The 21,414-nt window shown below is 43.1% G+C and overlaps 1 protein-coding gene across 1 annotated transcript; it reads left to right on the plus strand.

The window, feature by feature from the left end:
• The first annotated feature begins 816 nt into the window (after positions 1-816).
• LOC140918167 (cytochrome P450 3A9) lies at positions 817-19,843 on the plus strand. The gene is made up of 13 exons (XM_073361949.2): positions 817-997; positions 2,668-2,761; positions 3,905-3,957; positions 6,378-6,477; positions 6,867-6,980; positions 7,298-7,386; positions 8,014-8,162; positions 10,394-10,521; positions 11,676-11,763; positions 12,936-13,096; positions 13,952-14,178; positions 16,092-16,254; positions 18,904-19,843. Exons 1-13 carry the CDS (start codon positions 927-929, stop codon positions 18,994-18,996), a joined length of 1,530 nt encoding a protein of 509 aa, XP_073218050.2. The 5' UTR covers positions 817-926; the 3' UTR covers positions 18,997-19,843.
• The last annotated feature ends 1,571 nt before the right edge of the window (positions 19,844-21,414 follow it).

Consider the following 21,414-nt stretch of genomic DNA (forward strand, 5'->3'; position numbering starts at 1 on the left):
ACATTCATGAATGGGAAATTCACATTGTCACACTGGTCTAAATCCTGAGCAATGTCACCGATGTTAGCTTGGTGTAAGAGAGTGGAGAATCATGCCCATTGTTTCAGTCTCTCTGCCTGCAGACTCAGGAGGACATTCCTGCATTGGTTCACATGAGACAGGTTTTCTTCAGTAGGGCTAGCAATGTTTTTTTTTAAATGAAAGTTTTAAATTCTGACTAAACTGATGGGATCACAGGAGATGTGATTGTATGGTTACTGCAACTCTAACTCCTGCTCAAGCCAGCTCTGACTCCGGATTTTAGAAATATTTTAATGGGAACAGGGTTTATTTTTTTAAATTGTAACTGTATTTATATTTATTTCCCTTAAGGAGACCAGAGGCATTTGGATACTAAATCAACATAATTATTCTTGAATTTTTAAAATGATTTGATTGTAATCTAAAAAGAGATGCTGTAGCTCAAACTGAAGTTATGCATTTGATGTAGCAATTATTGGATGAGGTTCTTGGGCCTGTGTTATGCAGGAGGTCAGGCTCGATGATCTGGCTTTAAAGTCTATGAGATCGTCACCATGATAAAGGAACTTCCCTCACATGGGTTAGGAATTCCTGACTAATTATGGATTGAACAATTTGTTATGAAGAAATTTAAGACCTTTGAGGTTAGTTTCAGGTGCTCTTATATCATAAGATAACATAACCTTTCCGGATTGGCCTCTTTCCACTAGCTCTGGCATTTACTCCTCCTCCCCTTTCACATGAAATAAAGGCAGAACCCAAGGCTCATTTAGAGGCCACTGCGTCATATGAGTAGCAGACAAAATCGTGAAACTCTCTCATTTTTCCTAGGGCGCTAACCTAATCCAGGGCAGAGAAGAGAAAAACAAAGTTAGACTGGTCAGCGAGAGGAGTACAGAGCGAGGATGAGCTTCCTTCCACATTTCTCCATTGAGACTTGGGCTCTTCTGATCACCCTCCTCGCTCTCCTGATACTGTAAGTAAAGTTCTATTGAACTAAAGCTTCTCTTCTTGTGCTGTTTCCTCCAAGATCTTGAGAATTGTCAATGCCTTAATTCCAATGGTCTCCTGAAATGCAACCTGCATGTCAGTCCTGTAGGACAGGGGTTCTCAACCTGCTTCTTTCTGAGCCCCCCCGGACATGTTATAAAAACCCCACGGCCAAGCTGTGCCACAACAACTTTTTTCTGCATATAAAAGCCAGAGCCGGTGGTAGGGGGTAGCAAGCAAGGCTATTGCCCAGGGTCCACGCCACAGGGGGCCCCGCAAAGCTAAGTTGCTCAGGCTTCGACTTCAGCCTCAGGTGGCATGGTCCAGGGCCCCAGGCTTCAGCCCTGCATGGTGGGGCTTTGGCTTCCTGCCCTGGGCCCCAGCAAGTCCAACACTGGCCCTGCTTGGCGGACCCCCTGAAACCAGTTTGCAGCCTCCCAGGGGGCGCCGGACTCCTGGCTGAGAACCACTGCTGTAGGATCTGTAGCCTCTGAACTCAAAGGGCTCTCTGGCTAGCAAACCTTTTCGAAAGACATATTGGCAAAGGGATGGTCCAGCCATAATCCAATCTAGGGAGATCTGCAAACAGTATTTTTGTGAATTGCTATGAGTTTGAGCCTCAAGGACTTCCTCTAGGATTTACTGTGGCAGAATTTGGGCTAGATAGTGGGGGGACTATTGCTGAGTCAGTAACTGCTTTGGGATCCATGGAATGTATTATAAATATTGGTAAACATCTTGTACAATTTCCAGTGTCAGTATGATGCACTATAAAATACAGTGTCAGCAAGAAGTCAACCTTTCAATATACTTACCCTTTTTAACCCACCCCCGCCTCCCCCCACTTTGTTCTGGCCTAAATAAAGCCTCTGCTAAGGTTTCCTTGGTAAACATTAGAGCTATAACATTCACCCAGTGATAAAGTTCTTCCATGGGAAGTTGGTAACCTCCATCCAGAAACAAATATTTTGAAAAGCTCTTTCAACACAGCCCAAGACAAGCTTCAAAATGCTACAGCCCAGATCTTTATAGAGAAGCAGAGAGCCCTGAGGTGGGAGTAATAACTTTACAACACCAAAAAAAGGGTGCTTCAGAGGAGAGAAATCTGCAAAGCTGTCAACAAAATCCAAACAGAAACCCATCAGACTAGGCTCCTCGACACACCACTGCAGTAACATTGGGCTAAGCACAAGGAGAACAATACATGAAATTAAAGTGCAGCCTTATAAAAGCTCCGCTCAGGACATAATGTCTGGCTCGGCTTTGGTTTGTCTGTAATAAACATATGTAAGCTTTTTTCCCCTGTGTTTCTCTCTCCCTTTATTGGCTCCTCTCCCTGTGCTGGCAATGAGCCTAGAGAGGCTTCTCTTTTGCATTTTGCTAATGGCTTGAAGGACCCATTCTGCTGGAACAATTATTCCTTTATGAGATGATTGCTTTTACCTCAGGGCTCGCTCGTTGATGGTCCATTACAGCAGTGAAGCTTATCACTTGCTGTGTTTATTAAACAGATTTACAAAATACTAATTTTTGGACCAAATTTTCCACAGCTTCGTTCCTGTTATAGTGCAACAGCTCCGCTGCCCCTGGATTGCTTTGAGATCCAACAGCCTATTGTCACTGTTATGTGACCTTCAGATTCTTATTATTTTACAGATATGGGATCTGGCCATATGGTTTATTTAAGAAACTGGGTATTCCTGGGCCAACACCCCTGCCTTTCTTTGGGACCGTCTTCAAGTATGGCAAAGTAAGTGACTGCGGGCTCCAGAAATACACGTCCCTTATATTACAGTACCAAAACATTTCCACTGCACTGATGGATGTATCCTGTACAAGCTTCTCTGCTGGTATGTGAAGACCTACGAAAGCACAGAGTCTCTGTAATGTAGACCATGACACCTATTCTGTACAGCTCAAGTGAAGGACCCAGTGAGACCTTGGCGCTAACTCAAAAAAGACAAACATAGATGTAGCTGGTTTGCAGACTCACCATTTACATTTACACCATTTTTTCTGGGTACATTTACTTACAAAAAGAAAAGGAGGACTTGTTGACCTTAGAGACTAACAAATTTATTTGAGTGACAGCTTATGCTCAAATAAATTTGTTAGTCTCTAAGGTGCCACAAGTCCTTCTTTTCTTTTTGCGGATACAGACTAAAACAGCTGCTACTCTGAAACCTGTCATTTACTTACAGTCTCCTTAAGTTCAGGTTTGAAATATGGGCACACATATCCAATGATGTTCTTAGGAGGGTCTTGTTGCTCACAAGGTTGTTGGGAAATCACACAGGCCTCAGGAACAGCCTATAAGGGAGTCATTTCAGCCCAGCTGCCAGCTCTAGCTTCACTTTCCCATCTCAGCAGGCTTCCTGCTTCCTCCTTATATGGCACAGGGAAAGGAGAAGTACATGGCTCCTTCTTAAAAGGGCAGCATGGTGTCCCTTATGACCATTACACTGTATCTGCATAACTGGAAAATTTTTATTTGTTTATTTATTAACTACTAAACTACTTGGGCATCTGTTGGATTGAACGCCCCTAACCAAACACGGTAGAATTTTTCCTTCCTCCAACCCATCCCAGGAATGACAGGTAGACCCACCAAGCAACAGGCAGACGCAGCAGACAGGCAGACCCATCAAGCCAACCCACCTATGATTGTAGTTTAAAAAAGAAATCACAGTACCGAACATCAGGCTGAACTATGCGCACAGGTACATGTATGATTTAACCATCGAAGTCAATGTGCCTGTCTATCTGAGGGCAGCCTTTGCTCATAGTGTAGATCCTCAAGAGTCCCTAGGCAGTTTCTGCCATGTAGCTGATGAAATTTCTGCCTGAGTACTCTTCCTCCACTTCTAATTCCATTTTAACATTTCTTCTGCAGGGTTTAGTGGACTTTGACAAAAACTGCTTTCAGAAATATGGGAAAATCTGGGGGTAAGTATTTTACTAGACAGTATTCATCAGCTCAGGGTCTTTAAAGTTCATCCAAAATCTAAATCAGATGGTGAAAAATAATCCGCCAGAAGAGGGGATCTTCAACATCATGTTATATAGAGCTTTACCTGGCCTGTCAAATGAAAGGTGTTCAGATTTGGATCCAAATGACTAGATCCTGCTTTCAGTCATGTCAATAACAAAAATCCCACTGCCTTTAATAGGAACAGGATCCAGCAGGGTTTATAACTCAGGTGTCCTATTCTCCTTGTTTAAAACCTGTGACAAAAGGGTTTATATACCCCAGATACTCCTTTGAGAAACAGCCATAATACTGTAGCTGATGGATATTTCTATAGCCGTGGTTCCCAAACTTGTTCTGCCGCTTGTGCAGGGAAAGCCCCTGGTGGGCCGGGACGGTTTGTTTACCTGCCATATCCGCAGTTTTGGCCAATCGCAGCTCCCAGTGGCCACGGTTCGCTGCTCCAGGCCAATGGGAGCTTCTGGAAGCAGCGTGAGCCGAGGGACGTACTGGCTGCCGCTTCCAGCAGCTCCCATTGGCTTGGAGGGGCGAACCGCGGCCACTGGGAGCCGCAATCGGCCAAAACTGCGGAAACGGCAGGTAAACACACTGGCCCGGACCGCCGGGGCTTTCCCTGCACAAGCGGCAGAACAAGTTTGGGAACCACTGTTCTATAGCATCTAAGATAGAGTGATAGATCTGCCTTGTCACATCTGTCCTGACCCTGACCTGATGAAGGGCAATACATCTGCATTACCACCAGTCTTATTCTGCATTGGATGTTCGCTTCACCTTTTGCCACTATGATTATAACTCAGGCTCTAAACCTGGAACACACCTTGCTGTTTTCAGTAATGGATATATCTATTCACTGTAACATCTCCGAAAGAGTTTCAGAGTCTAGGGAAAATACCTTTAAATGCCCCACCCCTCCCCAATTTTCCTTCCTTTTCCCCACAAACTCTCCTACCCATTAATTGTTATTATTATTATGTATTATTGTAGCACATAGGATCCCAAGTCATGGCGCAGGACCCCATTGTGGTAGGAGCTGTACAAACACAGAACAAAAAGACAGTCTTTGCCACAGAGTTTATAATCCAAGAATAAGACAAAAGACAACAGGACAAGGAAACAACGAGACAATACCAGTCAGCACGATAGGCAGTGGGTCTTCCACTCTGCCGCTCCTATTTCTCTGCGCTCCCTCATCCTCCCTCCTGTTCCCTACAGCCTCCTCTGCCCTAGTCTCCTTCTGCAACCCGCATTACTCTTCTCCCTACAGCAGTCCACATATCCTTGCACCAGCCATCTTCCTGCCTTCTCTCCTTTCCATCGTCTCCTTACAATTCCCAGTACAGAGCCCAAGGACACCCATGTTTCCTGAGGGTAGCCCATTGGAAACAGTGTGAGAGAGCAAACATCTTTACTAGAGGCGGCCTCGCTTCTACATGCAAAGTAGAGATATGGAAGCCATCTTCACGAAGGGCACCCTCAGGCTTCAAACACTTTGAAAAGTAATGGGAAATGGTGGGCATTTTGAAGAAGGGCAAAAGTCATGAGTTTGATGCCAGAAATTGGTACACCATCAGAAACTTAACACAAAAGCCTAAAATTGCAGGAGTTAACAACTGATGATTCACAGCACCTTAAACTGCCATGGATTGCAGTGGGCATCAGAGGTGTTCAGTCCCCTGTATGCCTGGATCTTTTCTTTAAGATTTGCAAAGAAACTTGAAGAAATCTTGTAATTTCACACTATGTTATGAGTCAAGGTGACATCCTGCTGTACATTCTTTTTTAGTAAAAAACTTTCTATTTCTACATTGTAGAAATGCTCCCTAATGACACAGGACAAGGTGCTTGTGCCACAGAAAAACTTGTGTCTTTTGTCTGGTTTTGGAAAGATGTTTTCAGTACAAATCTAATTCTGGAAAAAGTCTATTCTAGCTCCAGTGGGAATGAAGGGATTGATTTATGAAGAGAGATTAAGGAACTGAGTATGTATTTCTTGGCAAAATGAGGACTTGTAGGGAATGGTCTACATGTATTTGAAGGATGTAAACATCAAGGAGGCACTGGAGGTGTTGAGAGGATTAGAAAAAGGCATAACTAGGAGGAATGGGATGAAATTAAATGAACATAATCAATTTAAAAACCACATTTCTGTCTGCAAATCCTTGACCTATTGTTACCAGTAGCACCTTGATGACTATAAATGAAAGAGATTACAGAAAAAATATTTCTGTTTTTCATATCCAGTCACAGACTTAACTATAAAAAGCTCATGAAGACTAGATCTTGTGGCCATCATAGAAAATTTGATGAAGGAGCTTCCATTTAATTCCTTATACTCCATTGACAGTGGTGGGTTTTGCAATGTGTTATTTTTCCATAGGTTTTACGATGGCAGAGAGCCTGTGCTGGCCATCCTGGATTCTACACTCATTAAAACTGTGCTGGTGAAAGAGTGCTACACCACCTTTACCAACCGACGGGTAGGTTTCCAATCTTTAACCTTCTTCATTAAGACATAATAAAGTCTTAAATGAAAATAATCTCAATTACTGTTAGAAACACACAGTACTGGAAAGCTTTAGAGTCTCTTAGTATAGGAGAATGAATGTACATCCAGAATTAAGCTCATTTCCCACTGCACATCACTCCACTCCCGCACTAAAGAAGGAGGGAGAAAAAGCTCAGTTGGAATAGGGTACTTTGATTCTCAGAGAAACCTATTTGACTGCACTTCACAAGTAACTGAAACTATTAGGGTACTTTACTGAAGTTGGGAATAGAAAAAACACTCAGGAGAAATTCCACTCAGTTGAAACAATCAATGAGAGCTAGATATGATCCTTTCTGTGCTTTGCCTTCCCCCCCCCAGAGATTTGGTCCAACAGGATTGCTAGAGTCGGCTGTCTCCATCGCTGAGGATGAGCAGTGGAAGAGGATTCGCACTGTGCTCTCTCCAACCTTCACCAGTGGGAAGCTAAAAGAGGTAAAACCCAGAAGAGCAGTCACAAACTCAACCACTGGGTCAGTGCAGACAGCACTGAAGCAAAGATAGTCACAATGGTCTGGTCTCCTCTGTTAGAATCAGATTTCTAAATCAGCTTGTTTCCTTTGCGCCTCCTCATGTAAAAAGGAAAAGGATTAAAATGAAAATGCCAGAAAGCCGAAAGACATGATGCTTGTGAATGTTTATGATTCTCCCCTAGGCTATTAGAAACCATGTTTTAAACAAGAGGAAAAGTTACTATACTAATTATCTATATATAGGACATTTTTATTTGTGTGCTCTGATTCATATTTCAGATGTTTCCCATCATGATGCATTATGGGAAGGTTTTGGTGAGAAATGTTCAGAAGCAAGTGGAAAAGGATGAACCCATAGCTGTTAAAGAGTGAGTAATTCTGTCCTGCAAGGCTGGGACTTGTCAGAGAACAGCTGTTGATATGGTGTGATTTTTCGATTGTGAGCTCTTCAGGGCAGGGATTGTGTCTGTCCGGGGTGCACCAAGTATTTTGTACTAACGGCGTGCAAATAATAAATAAAACTAATGGTAATAAATTCATTGTCACCATACAGGCAGCATGCGGGACAGAACTTAGCATACTTGGTTCCAAAACCACAGATTTTACGACTGGAACAAACAGACTACACTGTCTTATTATTAGGGCTTAAAGGGCCACAGCCATTCGCTGACAAGCTAATCACAGCACCTGAGCAGGCCTGATTCCACCAGAATACCTACACATGAGCTAATAACTGTGTCATACCCCGAGGAAGATTACGAGATTCTAGGCTATGCTAGTTCTGAATGAGGCTTTATGGAAATTTGCCTGTTTCCTCACAGATGCAATACTAGTATTGCGTATCTTTCTTTGTTTTCAGAAGAAGGAAAGAGAATTCCTCCTGAGGGTTTTGTTTTCTTTAAGGAGGTGTCATATGGGAAGCAAGTGAAAGGTTATAATCACCTATTTGAAATGTTAAGTCCACAATCAGTATTTTATTTTCCATCTTTTCTCAGTGTGTTTGGTGCCTACAGCATGGATGTTATCACAAGCACTTCGTTTGGTGTGAATATTGACTCCATGAACAACCCCCAAGACCCATTTGTGAAGGAGGTTAAGAAACTAGTGAAGTTTGACTTCTCTTTCCAACTCTTTATTTTCATATGTAAGTCGGCTCCTACTCATTGAAAACTCCAGCCAAGTTTGTGATCCAGACGTTCAGTAAGGATATGTGGAGCAACAGTACATACTGCTCCATTCTATACCTTAGCCAATGTCTAGGGAAACTAAACTCTCCACCTTGATTACTTAGTCCTGCCATAAGTACAGGAGACTGGACTAGATGACCTCCTCAGTCCCTCCCAGTCCTATGATTATTTTAAGTTCACTGGGATGGTCTTATCTCTGTCAAATTATACTTCTTTATACCCATGCTATGCCCAATGATTATGGTAATCTCTAGAAGAGGCAAGATTTTTTGTAGTCAGTGGAGTTGTGTTGACACAAAGATCACCAACATTTGGCCATTCTATTGTATAGCAGGTAGGAAGGGTCACAACAGTGTAGTGGAGATCTGGAGCTGGTTCCTAGGGTATGGGACAGTAAAGGATTTGAGAACATTCAAGGCCGTCTGAAACAAACTTCAAAAGCTTTCAGAATATTGTTATGAGCTGGGTGAAACCTTGTTATGGGTTGAGGTAAAGCCTCATTCAAGCTGAAGTGTGAGTGTGTACTCCATTTAAGATAATTCTATGAGACACTTAAGGGGCCACACCTAAAACAAAGCCCTAATACAGTCTGCCCAGAAACTAGCACCGCAGGGGCAATGGATTCAACTGGGTCTTGTGACCAACAGGTGTGGGAGTACACACAGATACTGAGGTCACAGTCAAGGACAGAGAGAGGAAGAGGCAAAGAGCCAAGAAAAAGCCAAGCAGGAGCTTGTAAGCACAAATTTGGTCCTGGAAAAAGATAGAGCGTGCTGTTGGGTCTGATATTGGCTACAGAGGCTTGGGGGCTGTTAGCTAAGAAACTGCTCCTTTTGTTCTTGGTTCCTTCTGTATTCAGAGAGACAGGAGTTTGTACAGTCTTTGTAAATAAACAAAACTGCTTCAAAGAAATGCCTGATTACCACCAGTTTCTATTTCCAGCCCCAAAGCTTGACTAGCTGCTCAGGACAAAAAGGGCAACAATATTTTCATCTTGAGTGTGCCAGGCTTTGTTATTAGTTTGGTTTTTCCAAAGATTTCTTGGGGTGGGAAGCTATTTCTGTGGAATATTGCTAGTGCTAGCTGGAGGAATGTCCTGCACTCAGACAGCATAATCGACCCCAGTCTCAATGGCAAAAAGACACCAGACACACACGGCTTGAGAGCAGGGCCAGATTAATACAGGGGCTTTAGGGACTGCAGCCCAGGGCCCCGGAACAGTAGGGCTCAGGCAGGCTGCAGCCTCACATCACTCCTGGAAGTGGCTGGCTGGTGGCATGTCTCTTCGGCCCCTGGCTCCGCATGCTGAGCCTGCCCCCAGCACCGTCCCTGCAGCTCCCATTGGTCGGGAACCTTGCACCCCCTCCTGCACCCCAACCCCAGGTCAGAATCCCCTCCTACACCAAACTCCTTCCCAGAGCACGCACCCCTCACTTGTACCCCAACACTCTGCCCCAGCCTGGAGCCCCCTCCTGCACCCAAACTGCCTCCCAGAAGGAAACTAATATAACAGCTGTTCTAAGATAAGAAGTAGGCTACTTTGAATTAATTTAACTATATTCTACATGTTTTAAGACTGAAATGTAACCACAGAACAAAGGCAAGTTTAGTATAACGTATAATAATAGTATAATTTAATAGCCTCAATGCCATAATTGCGATCATTTTGTTTTGAATTAGGAAACAGACTTGTATACAGGGGCCCCATAAAAATCTAACTGCCCCGGGCCCACAGGAGAGTTAATCCGGTCCTGCTTGAGAGACTGGAATGTTCTTGGGGCATGTATTCATACACAGGGCTGACTCCTAGCAGTGAGGCAGCAACCTTAGTAAGGGGTAGTGTGAAGCTGCATTGCCCCAGGCAGAGCTCAAGAAGGAACTGCATTTGGGGCGGGATTATCCCTCTCAACTCCCTGTTGCTTTTGGGTAGTACACACACTGTACCATGTCAGCACATCTGCCTGTGTAAATGGGAGTGGTGCCCATTTGCTTCAGGGGTGAATTGGGCACTAGGTTCCTACTATCTGGAGCTGGATTTGAATCACTGAACTGTAGGATGTTCTTGCTCAGTGCCTGGTTCAGCTAAGAATGTCATTGTTCTGATTATATTTTTCCACTGATAACTTAAGGAAATGGATTTTTTTGCCCAGGTTGCCTCACTCTCACAATGAATTTCGCTCTACTCTAGATGTATTTCCATTCCTTACTCCTCTTCTTAAGATGCTGAATGTGGGCGTTTTCCCAAATGATGTCCTGGAATTCTTCGCACGGTCAATCACCAAAATAAAGGAAAAGCGCAAGAGAGACACCCCCACGGTAAGGAAGACTTTTTCAATGATGGAACCAAAGAATATTATCCATTCAGTTACCCACGTAAAAAATTCTTCACGTGACAGCATTGAAAATGCAACTAAAGTCAAATAATGACCAGAAGCCAGCATTACAACACATCCAGAATTTTGCTGGAACTAAAGTCCCAGCAGAGTCACAGAACAGAATGAATGCAGCAGTGACCTTGGGCTACATCAGAGTAAAAGCAATTGCAGTTTGGGCTTGCAAGGATTTTGATTTGACAGCAAACTGGCAGAAGATGTGATCACCCGTGGAGTGGACTAGGGATGGTGGAGCAGAGAGAGGGAGGAATACAGCTGAGTAAGCAGTAGATATAGTAATGACGACAAATGACCATATTGCTGAATACTGAGTCCCATAAAAGATGTGGTCTCCACACGAAAGCTAAGAGGACAGAGTCACTCTTATTACCTTTCAGGACTTCCTCAATCCGGTCCCAGGGAGAATATTAAACCCAATTGTAGAGGTGATACTTCTGAAATACACTTACTGTGATTATTTTCCCCCCCAGATTGTAAAGCCATATAAGGGTGCCAAGCAATCCGGACTAAAGAGTGTGGTAAACCCAGGACAAACAGCTACAAAAGGGGGGTAATAATTAGTCCCAGGGGTTTAAAAGGCCCCTCCCTATCCACTGAGGCGAGAGAATCAAGGGGGCAATAAGGTTCAGCTGGAAAAGGGGTTGCTAGGGAACCAATTAGGTTCAGCTGACTCCAACTACTTGGGACCTTTTTAAACCCTAGCCTGGGTGCTAGGAGAGGGAGAGTGAAAGACTCAGAGGAGCAGGGAAGCTGTCAGTAGACTGTTTGCAGCAAGACACCAAACCTTTCCAGTAGGGAGGCTGCAGTTGCTCCCCAGGAGGGAAGGAAAATAAGCACAAGGGACTGACTGAGGAGAGGAGCAGCAGGACCCTGTGCCACCTATAAGGCTTTGCCTTGCCCCAAACCTGAGTCTCCAAGGCTAAAAAGGACTGAGCCTACTGAGGCGAACAAGGTATTTTGCCACAAGAGATTTAGCTTTGTGGTTCTAGGCTCTGCTCACTGCTCCTTGTGCGAATGAGAGTCCAAGTCTGCCATCTTCACTGTCAGCTCTCTTCTGAATGTTACTTCTCTTCCCAGGACCGAGTGGATTTCCTGCAGCTGATGATTGACTCCCAGAATTTAAACACCAGTCACAAGAGCAATGGGTTGCATCACCCAAATAAAGGTAAAACCATGAAATTATTTACAATCATGAGTGCCTTTGGAGGCTCCTGGACTGAGGGGAATTGGATTGTTCATCTTGTGCAGCTGGGGAGAAGATTTATACTTATTCATGTGCTCATTTGCACAACAGTGTTGTATAAAATAGGTAACTTGTCTCCTTTCCCGCAGTTAAAACAAAAAGCGCATTCCATGGCATCTTCTACAGCATATTAATTAGGGTTGGCCAATAAAAGATACTGGGGTGGTATGTACCAATATACCCAGGGATAAACTGTCCATCCTTGCTCCCCCAAATATTTGTCAGCATTGCATTTATCACCTATGAGCAAATATTCTCAGTTCTTTTCCGGGGTGGATGGAGGCAGGTGATGTGAGAGAATTTCTCCCCTTTTTTCTTTTCTCACACCTTCCTCAAAAAACCTCACATCTGACACCCCTTCTCTGCCTAAAGGGGAGAAGACACAGCTGGCTCTGGAGCCCAGCAATTGACCATTCATTAGCTAGCAGGCTCATTTCAGAGGGACACAGGGACTGCATTTACTTTCCCTGTAGAAGTCAAGTCTCGGGGTGAGGGATGAGCTTGAGATCCAAACACAGACATTCTCATTTTAACCCCTTCAGTAGCCTTTTCCTGCACTACAGGATGTGATGATTACACCAACTCCAGACCAAGGTCTCTGCCTCACGCTCCAGGTTTCAGGGCTGTAGTGAGCTCAGTGACCTTACACCAGACTCGCAGCCGAACAAGTTCATCAGGCCACAGGATGATGCATACACCCATAATTTGCAATTAGTAATTTCTTTAGGCCTTGCTGCTTTAATCAGGAGAAACTTTCATGGGGATTGTGGCAGGATTATATATGTTGCATGATTTTTTTTATTAAAGTAAACTATAATTATAATACCTGCAGAAGAACTACAGCAAACTTGACTTCCTTGTTTTGACTGGTGTTTTCTGAATAAGCCAACTCTCAATACCAGGACTCAAATCAATTATTAGCATCTAATTCACCTACCTCAACCCTGTGCTCCTGCACATGGGACAATAAAAGAAACCTTCCTCATCTGTGTGTCTGTATATAAAATACAATATGTACTGTTCCCCAAACAGCACAGTTTACATACTGTGAATTTGGACTTCACCTTTTCTGCCTGTTTATAATCTCTTCACAGTCCTGACTGATGCTGAGATTCTGGCACAAGCAATTATCTTTATTTTTGCTGGCTATGAGACCACCAGCTCCACTCTTGGCTACTTGGCTTACAGTCTAGCTACTCACCCCGATGTACAGCAGAAGCTGCAGGAGGAGATAGACTCTGTTCTTCCCAACCAGGTAAGAGTATTGGATGCTCAGTGATATGTAGCATCTCTTTATGGGAAATCCCTCTCCTCTAGTTCAAAGTCAGCAACACTGTTCTTTAAAGAAATTAAATGGTTATATTAAAAAAGTATTCTACGTGTTGATTCACCAATCCTTTGGGAGCTCAGAAGGACAGTGAGAAGACAATAAAAGAAATCTTCACCAACCCACATATAAGTCTTCTCTGTATCTGTTTGTCTCTATGTCTCCCTCCTTCCACCAACTTCAGTCATTTATCTCTCCTCAAAATCCCACCATTCAACAATGCATATTAAAAGGGACAATTTACATTTGTTTTCTTAATCCTGCTATTCACCAATAAGGTATTTATGGGGCAGAGGCAAAGGAGGAGGGAAGGGGAGAATGTAAGAAGAGAAAGCATATGCATAGTATTGAGGGGGGATTGGCTAAGAGACATGGAGCAGTGCCAGGCAATATGGTAACATCGCATTTTCATGGGTACCAACTTGTGTTCATAATCTCTTACACTGGGCTCCTGTACCCACCTCTCTCCACTGAAGCCACTTTTCACCAATATTTTGGCCACAGCAAGGGGCTCAGAACTGCCAATTTCAACTACAAGCATTGTGTTCAAACAGCTTTTGTGTTTAGCTTTCAGCATAAGGAAAATGGGCACAGATTCCTGTTTCCTTTTCTTGAGGAAAGGAAAATCAAGGTGAACTCCCAGCTTTACCCTCAGTATACCTAGGACATCTACTTTGACAAGAGATAAATTGGGGAGGACAGGATGGTTTTAACATTGATCAGATTAAAACAAGATGTGTAAACTCCCTCATGCCTGACCAACACTTTTGCTTTCCACTAAAGGCGCCTCTCACGTATGATGCCCTGATGCAGATGGAGTATGTTGACATGACACTGAGTGAAACCCTCAGGCTCTTCCCTTTCGGAGGGCGAATTGAAAGGGTCTGCAAGAAAGATGTAGAGATAAATGGAGTGACCATTCGCAAGGGCACTGTCGTTATGATCCCATCCTTCCTTCTGCATCGTATGCCAGAATACTGGCCAGAACCAGAGGAGTTCAGACCTGAAAGGTACAGAACCTATATTGATAGGGAAGTAGTAATATACAGTACTGACATCTTTAAATTCATTTTTAAATATCAGTCTCTTGCAAAGAAATTCCTTGTCATGGTTAACCTTCATAACTGTTTGTAACAAGGCAGGCAGAGAGTCTTCAGAGAATATCAGAATACCTGCTCCTGCTCCCACCGAAGCCAATTGCAAAATCCCTATTAACTTCAACAGGAACAAGATTATATGCCCAATATGAGCAACTGTACCTGAGTTCTGTTGGTCTTTCATTTATGAACTCAATGCTCATGTTTCCAAGATGCCACTCCTCTTTATAACAGTCACATATAGAAGATATAGAGAAACATTTTGCCTGATCCAGCTGACTGATGTCTATGGCCCTGCACTTACACTTTACAGTAGCCTGACCAATGACAGACCATGCCATGATGAGGCGGTACTGTTCAATGCAACATCATTAACAGCTGGAAGGTGAATATAACTGGTAATCACAATCATTAATGGGACTTCATTACTCTGCAGAAGCTTTGCCTAGAACTCTCAGTCAGATGTTTTAAGGACTATCAACTGAACCTCCACAGGAAAACTCATTGTACCCTAGAGAAGCTGATTGTCAGCTCGGTTTCTTTGTTTTTGCTGTTCACTCTCTTGTCCAGCCTGAGGTTGAAATTCATTTCTGACACCACTTGACACTTCTATGTACTTTGTCAAGTTTCGATGGCCAAACAGATATAATCAAAAGTGTGCCCAAAAGTCAGGAACTTCTTGTCCAAAAAAACCACTGGCTTTTATCATTTCCGATTAAAAAGAATCCTCATTAGCTTCAGCAGCATTAGGCATTACATCTTCCATTAGCCAGTGAGAGGGTGTCATGATTGCACATATTTCAGTAGGTCTGACATTCCATCTGGTAGAGACCAGCGGTGTATACTCCTTATCAGTACATCAATTATACATCACACCCCTATAGCATTTTCTGAGGATTTAAAAAAAACTTCACAAAAATTATTCAGTTAAATCTCACAACACCCACGTGAGGGTCAGAGTCCAAGACAGGCCAGAGGGCAAATCAAGAGACAGGCATCATTATGCAGGCAGGGTCCCAGATAGGCCAGAGGGTAAACCAAGAGTCAGGCATCAAGAGACAGGCAAGGCCAAAAGCCGGAGTCTGAGATCTCTCACACACAGGGTCTGAAGCAAGACAGCCAGGCAGTTTCTACTGTTGCTCCGACAATTCCCGGTCATGGATGCCTGGCTTAAGTACCAATGCCAGCCAATCAGTGGATTGCAAGGAGCTGCCACTCAGGATCTGCTGGGCAGTACTTCCTGCTGGGCTCAGCCTTACGGGGCCTTCCGACAGGAGCCCAGCCTCCTGTGGAGGCATCAGGGGACCACAGTCCCAGGTTTTAGCCCTGCAAGTTCTTATAGCTAGCCCCTGGGGTTTCATGAAACGTTGCCAACTGTTCCCATTTGAAATAGCCTCTTCCCCACCCAAACTCATCCCAAGATTCATTCCTGCCTGAAACAGGGCAGTTCAGCCATTCTTCAGGACATCCTCTGTAGAGGCCAGGAAGGGCCCTGGTGCTGTGAAGCAACCCCTGACTTTGCTTTCGTGAAGTTCCCATGAAGTCCTGGGGAGAAAGCATAGAACTTTGATCTTGAACTGAAATTCCTCCACATGGCAAGGGGCTGGGTAACTGTTAGACCATTTGTGTGGCAAATACAAGTTATTTCTAAAACCAGATCATGTTTCTGCACCCCAAAACTGAGCACGTTCTCTCTCTAAAGCAAAAAGACCTTTCAGGTGAAGTCACCCCTGGGGTAGCTCTGCTGAAGTCAATGGAGTTACAGCAGGCAAGAATTTGTGTCTCAGTTCATGTATAAACGCTCAGGTGCTTGTATCTGGAACCAGGTTCAGTAAAGAGAACAAAGAGACCATGGATCCTTATATGTACTTGCCCTTTGGAGCTGGACCCAGGAACTGCATTGGAATGAGATTTGCTCTCCTCTCCATGAAAGTTGCTATCACCAGTCTGCTGCAGAATTTCAGCTTCAGACCCTGCAAAGAAACTCCGGTGAGAAATCCAGATTTATATGCAGTTATTTGCAAAAACAGTTAATATAAAACTGCCTCAATTTATTTGGCTAGAACAGTGGGATATAGTGCAAGAGAAATATGCAACACAAGATGCCAAGGGTACAGGTATAATACACTGCAGACTATAGACCATATTTAATGTGAAGTAGTCTGAAATTTGCAATGGAATATTCTGAAAGGGGAAAGAGACTGTCTTGGAGAGAGAAATTAGAGGGCAGAGGAGAGGGAGAAGGATTAATCAGCTTTAGTGGAAACCTTCAATCAAGTACATTAGTTGATATCAGCATAGTGTTCCATACAGAAATGAAATGGCTTGACTCCTATCCATTTACACATTATCAATGAGTCCTTGTTTTTGTTGTTCAAGTCCCTAGGCTGCTTAAGGTGAGTTTTCTGCAAATCATGGCTCATCCTTCATCTGTTTAGTAAAGTGGCTCCTTAGAAGTCCAAACCCCCCTTTTGCTTAGTTGCCTACGTAACATTTTCCAAAGAAAACAATGGCTTGAGTCAAAATATTGCCAGACTTCCAATGCAAAGTCATAACCCGCCTTGACAAATATGAAGGTCACAGGCTTTAAACATTTTTAGCAGGAAACAAGCTCTTGTTGAGATGAACACTACATATATGAAAGCCAAAGGCCTTAGAATCATAGAATATCAGGGTTGGAAGGGACCTCAGGAGGTCATCTAGTCCAACCCCCGCTCAAAAGCAGGACCAATCCCCAATTAAATCATCCCAGCCAGGGCTTTGTCAAGCCTGACCTTAAAATCTTCTAAGGAAGGAGATTCTACCACCTCCCTAGGCAACGCATTCCAGTGTTTCACCACCCTCCTAGTGAAAAAGTTTTTCCTAATATCCAACCTAAACCTCCCGCACTGCAACTTGAGACCATTACTCCTTGTCCTGTTCTCTTCTACCACGGAGAATAGTCTAGAACCATCCTCTCTGGAACCACCTCTCAGGTAGTTGAAAGCAGCTATCAAATCCCCCTCATTCTTCTCTTCTGCAGACTGAACAATCCCAGTTCCCTCAGCCTCTCCTCATAAGTCATGTGTTCCAGACCCCTAATCATTTTTGTTGCCCTTCGCTGGACTCTTTCCAATTTATCCACATCCTTCTTGTAGTGTGGGGCCCAAAACTGGACACAGTACTCCAGATGAGGCCTCACCAATGTCGAATAGAGGGGGACGATCACGTCCCTCGATCTGCTCTCTATGCCCCTACTTATACATCCCAAAATGCCATTGGCCTTCTTGGCAACAAGGGCACACTGCTGACTCATATCCAGCTTCTCGTCCACTGTCACCCCTAGGTCCTTTTCTGCAGAACTGCTGCCTCGCCATTTGGTCTCTAGTCTGTAGCTGTGCATTGGGTTCTTCCATCCTAAGTGCAGGACCCTGCATCAGATTTCTTTTGGCCCAATCCTCCAATTTGTCTAGGTCCCTCTGTATCCTATCCCTGCCCTCCAGCATATCTACCACTCCTCCCAGTTTAGTATCATCCGCAAATTTGCTGAGAGTGCAATCCACACCATCCTCCAGATCATTTATGAAGATATTGAACAAAACCGGCCCCAGGACCGACCCTTGGGGCACTCCACTTGACACCGGCTGCCAACAAGACATGGAGCCATTGATCACCACCCGTTGAGCCCGACAATCTAGCCAACTTTCTACCCACCTTATAGTGCATTCATCCAGCCTATACTTCTTTAACTTCCTGACAAGAATACTGTGGAGACAGTGTCAAAAGCCTTCACAAACTATAACTAGGAGTACTGTAACACAGACATACTGTGACACAGACATATTAGAGAGAGGATTTTGTCGAGAATCTGTCATTTCCTGGAACTAGGATCCTTGCTATTCAGAAATGCACATTTATCTCCTTCCCTGAACATCATGGAGAAATATTTAGCTGTGAATCATGGAGACAAAGGGAGCAGGGACTGTAAGAATGATCATAAATAACCAATCTCCACAAATAACATTTCAGCAGGTGCCCATATGATCATCCAAAAGAATTCTCTCTTGGACAACTTGTTGTAGGAAGGCAAGTGAATGTTGTTGGTTCATTTAGTTTCATCAGGACTCAACTCACTTCCTTTCACTAGGACTACACAGAAAGACACCATTCTACCTAAAGGCAGTGATATATATGCTGATAGTTCTAATTTTACCTTCACCAAATCCTAGCCAAAATGTTAATGGAATGCTCTGACTTGCAAAATAAGCCATTTGGATATGTGATTTGGTCCAGGCCCGCCTCTACCCCAAAATCAGACAAACCTTTTCAATATGAGTTTCATTTAGAGATTTTGGCTTAGTTTAAACCTACAAGTCAACTAAACCAGTGGTAGAGGGAGGGCTGTGAACCCCAGGAAGTTTGCATGAAGTCACTGTGAAGTGAAATATCCATGTTTAGCACAAATCTTGCTGTGCTAGATTGCTCTGCTAAATCAAACAGGGAAAACCAAAGACCTGTGACACAGACATACAAGGGTTTGTGTTCCTGAGAAGGCCAGAAACAGTCCTATTCCCAAGGACAAAATGCCTCTGTCCTATGTCCCCTTTTTATCTGTCTTTTATTCAGTGGGATCTAAATGATCTTCTCTAATTGCTGCAGATACCTCTCAAACTGTTTTCAAAAGGATTCATAACTCCAGTGGAACCTATCATTCTGAAGTTAGTCTCCAGAACCACAGAATCAAAGGAGTAAAATCCAGTGGTGTTTTATAGCAGCTCTTCAGAGGCCAATAGCTGCTGTACCAACAGATGCTGTACACATTGTTCTGGGAAGCTGATTTAGACGCACAAGAGCTTAATTCAGAAGACAGTTGCTAAATATTCGCAGAAAAGCATGACTAGAGAGACAGAGAAAGTGGGTGAGGTAAGGAACCATTAGAAACTGTGCTAACTACTTATGCTAAACTATCTGTTCAATCTTGTATTTAGCTGTGACACTCTTGAGCACCTTTCCCAGGCCTGGAGAGGAGCTCTGTGTAGCTGGAAAGCTTGTCTCTCTCTCACCAACAAAAGTTGGTTCAATAAAAGATATTACCTCACCCACATTGTGTCTCTATTATCCTGGGATCAATGTGGCTACAACAACACTGCATATAAAAAGCATGGGCAAACCGTGTTCAGTATTGTTAGCTAATGAAACTCAACCACACCTAACCCTTGTTGACAGACATGACTGCTGGCAACTGTGAGTCAGGCGCTGTTAAATTTCAGTGCAGGCCAGGTCAAGCTCTCTTTTAGCGGTATTCCTTCCCAAAAGGGAGAAAAGTACAGTCTCTTTCAAGATGCAGAAGAGACTTGTTTGATACCAACAGGAATCAGTTATTATTAATAATGATTATTGAATGGGAATATTGGTGATGAAAAATGGGTGCATGACAAGATTCTTTTTGAATAGTGCAAATAGTTCTTGTCTGGATACAGTTCAGCAAACAAACTGTTTGGCTGCAGTAAGGCTATATTCTGCTAACTAAACACTTGTGTAATGCATCTATTGTATAAAGTGGTAATTTACAGAGATGACAGAAATCAATAAAAATATGTTGAGCAGAGCTCATTTGTCTGTTTTATATTATGAATGAGTTCATCACTTGTCATTTGAAAGAAATATGTAGTCTTGACTGCTGAAATTATGAATATATAGCATTTTCTACTCAGTTCAATCTCTGATAATCTTGATCATTTATCCTGCTCAAAATCTCCAGAACAAAAGCATTTGCTTTACACATAATACAACTTCCACATATCTTGATAAATGGGCTTGCTTTTGGGCAAATATTTGATAATTTGAGCACTGGCTATAGGAAGTTCCCGTTTAATCAACAGAGAAGACCAATTGTCTTATGGGTCTTCATTCAAACTACACATACATGTATACAAACTATACATGGGTCTTCATTCAAACTATATTGAAAATTTGTGTTTAAGACATTCTGAGCATTGGCATGTGTGTGCTAAACAATCTGTGATTAGAGTCCTCATTGTCTGGATGAGGAGATGAATTGCTTAGTTCAGTCAAAGCGATAGGAATGGACTCAATCTAATAAACTACTTCCACACTGTACTACTAATTTCATTTCCATCTTGTAATCCACTTGGTCAAATGAATGAAGTAAATATGATAAAAAGCCTTTTAGATAGATTTGATATGCAGTTTCCCACATGACCACCTCTTGTTTTGCTTGTTGTGGGATTGGGCACAAGAGTCGCCACAGTTGTCACAAATAGTATCACTACACTTATACTTTGGGCAAGAAATGCTTCCTGTATTTCTGGCTAGAACCTCATGAAGATATTGTTCCTTAGCCAAGTGAAGCAGTTGTTCCGTCAACATCCTTTTGGTTTCATGATGTTCTACAGATGAGCTCCCGCTGGGATACCTCACAAACTAAAGGAAAAAATAGTACATATTCTTGTATTTCCCACAGCACTTTTCAGATACAGTGTTTTCTTCAAGGTGCAAGACTGTGGTGCTTTGTCATGGACTGTACATTCACACTTCTGTCCCCGAATCTATACCTACGCACCAACCCCTGCACCCAAAATGGATTTCAGCTTGAATAGGTCTACGGGTATCCTCGCTTTGACACCTTCAGAAACAGTCACAGGAACCTGATGGAGTGTTAGTTTCTGTTAACATCAGTATTAACGAGCTGTGATCAATGGTGCCCAGATACCACGGTAATGGATGCTCTAGAAATGTACCGACAGATTCCAGACGGTCATTACCATTGTTTGCCACAGGGAAACTATTACTATACAGTCGTTAAAAAATTATAATGCAGGAATGATTCTCTTTGCTTAAATGTGTGGGCCTGAACATGCCGTACCATTGTTAGTAGCTACCGTAAACAGGCTCCATCATCCTTTTTATGACTTTGTATCTTGTATAAAGGACAAAATATGGCTGTAGCTGTTTAATTGTACTATGAAAAAATTAACAAGACGACTTCAAACACTTGTCACACATGCACATGTTTCTTCTATCTAATTTCTTTACCCATTTTAATCAGCCCTTGGAGAGATTTTTCTTAAAATGAATGATGGAGGATGGTGAGGAGTTTATTCTGTCTCACTGTGCAATAGAATATCCTCAAAATCTGTTTAAGTTCTT

This window comes from Lepidochelys kempii, chromosome 10 (assembly GCF_965140285.1).
Source record: "Lepidochelys kempii isolate rLepKem1 chromosome 10, rLepKem1.hap1, whole genome shotgun sequence".
In the NCBI taxonomy this organism is placed as follows: Eukaryota; Metazoa; Chordata; order Testudines; family Cheloniidae; genus Lepidochelys; species Lepidochelys kempii.

What these genes read in the sequence shown, in the direction of transcription:
- LOC140918167 (XM_073361949.2), top strand. Translation starts at nt 927, where the DNA reads ATGAGCTTCCTTCCACATTTCTCCATTGAGACTTGGGCTCTTCTGATC. An exon ending in GAACCCATAGCTGTTAAAGA is followed by an intron (nt 7,387 to 8,013) that starts GTGAGTAATTCT and finishes ATCTTTTCTCAG; the next exon opens with TGTGTTTGGTGCCTACAGCA. An exon ending in GAGGAGTTCAGACCTGAAAG is followed by an intron (nt 14,179 to 16,091) that starts GTACAGAACCTA and finishes ATCTGGAACCAG; the next exon opens with GTTCAGTAAAGAGAACAAAG.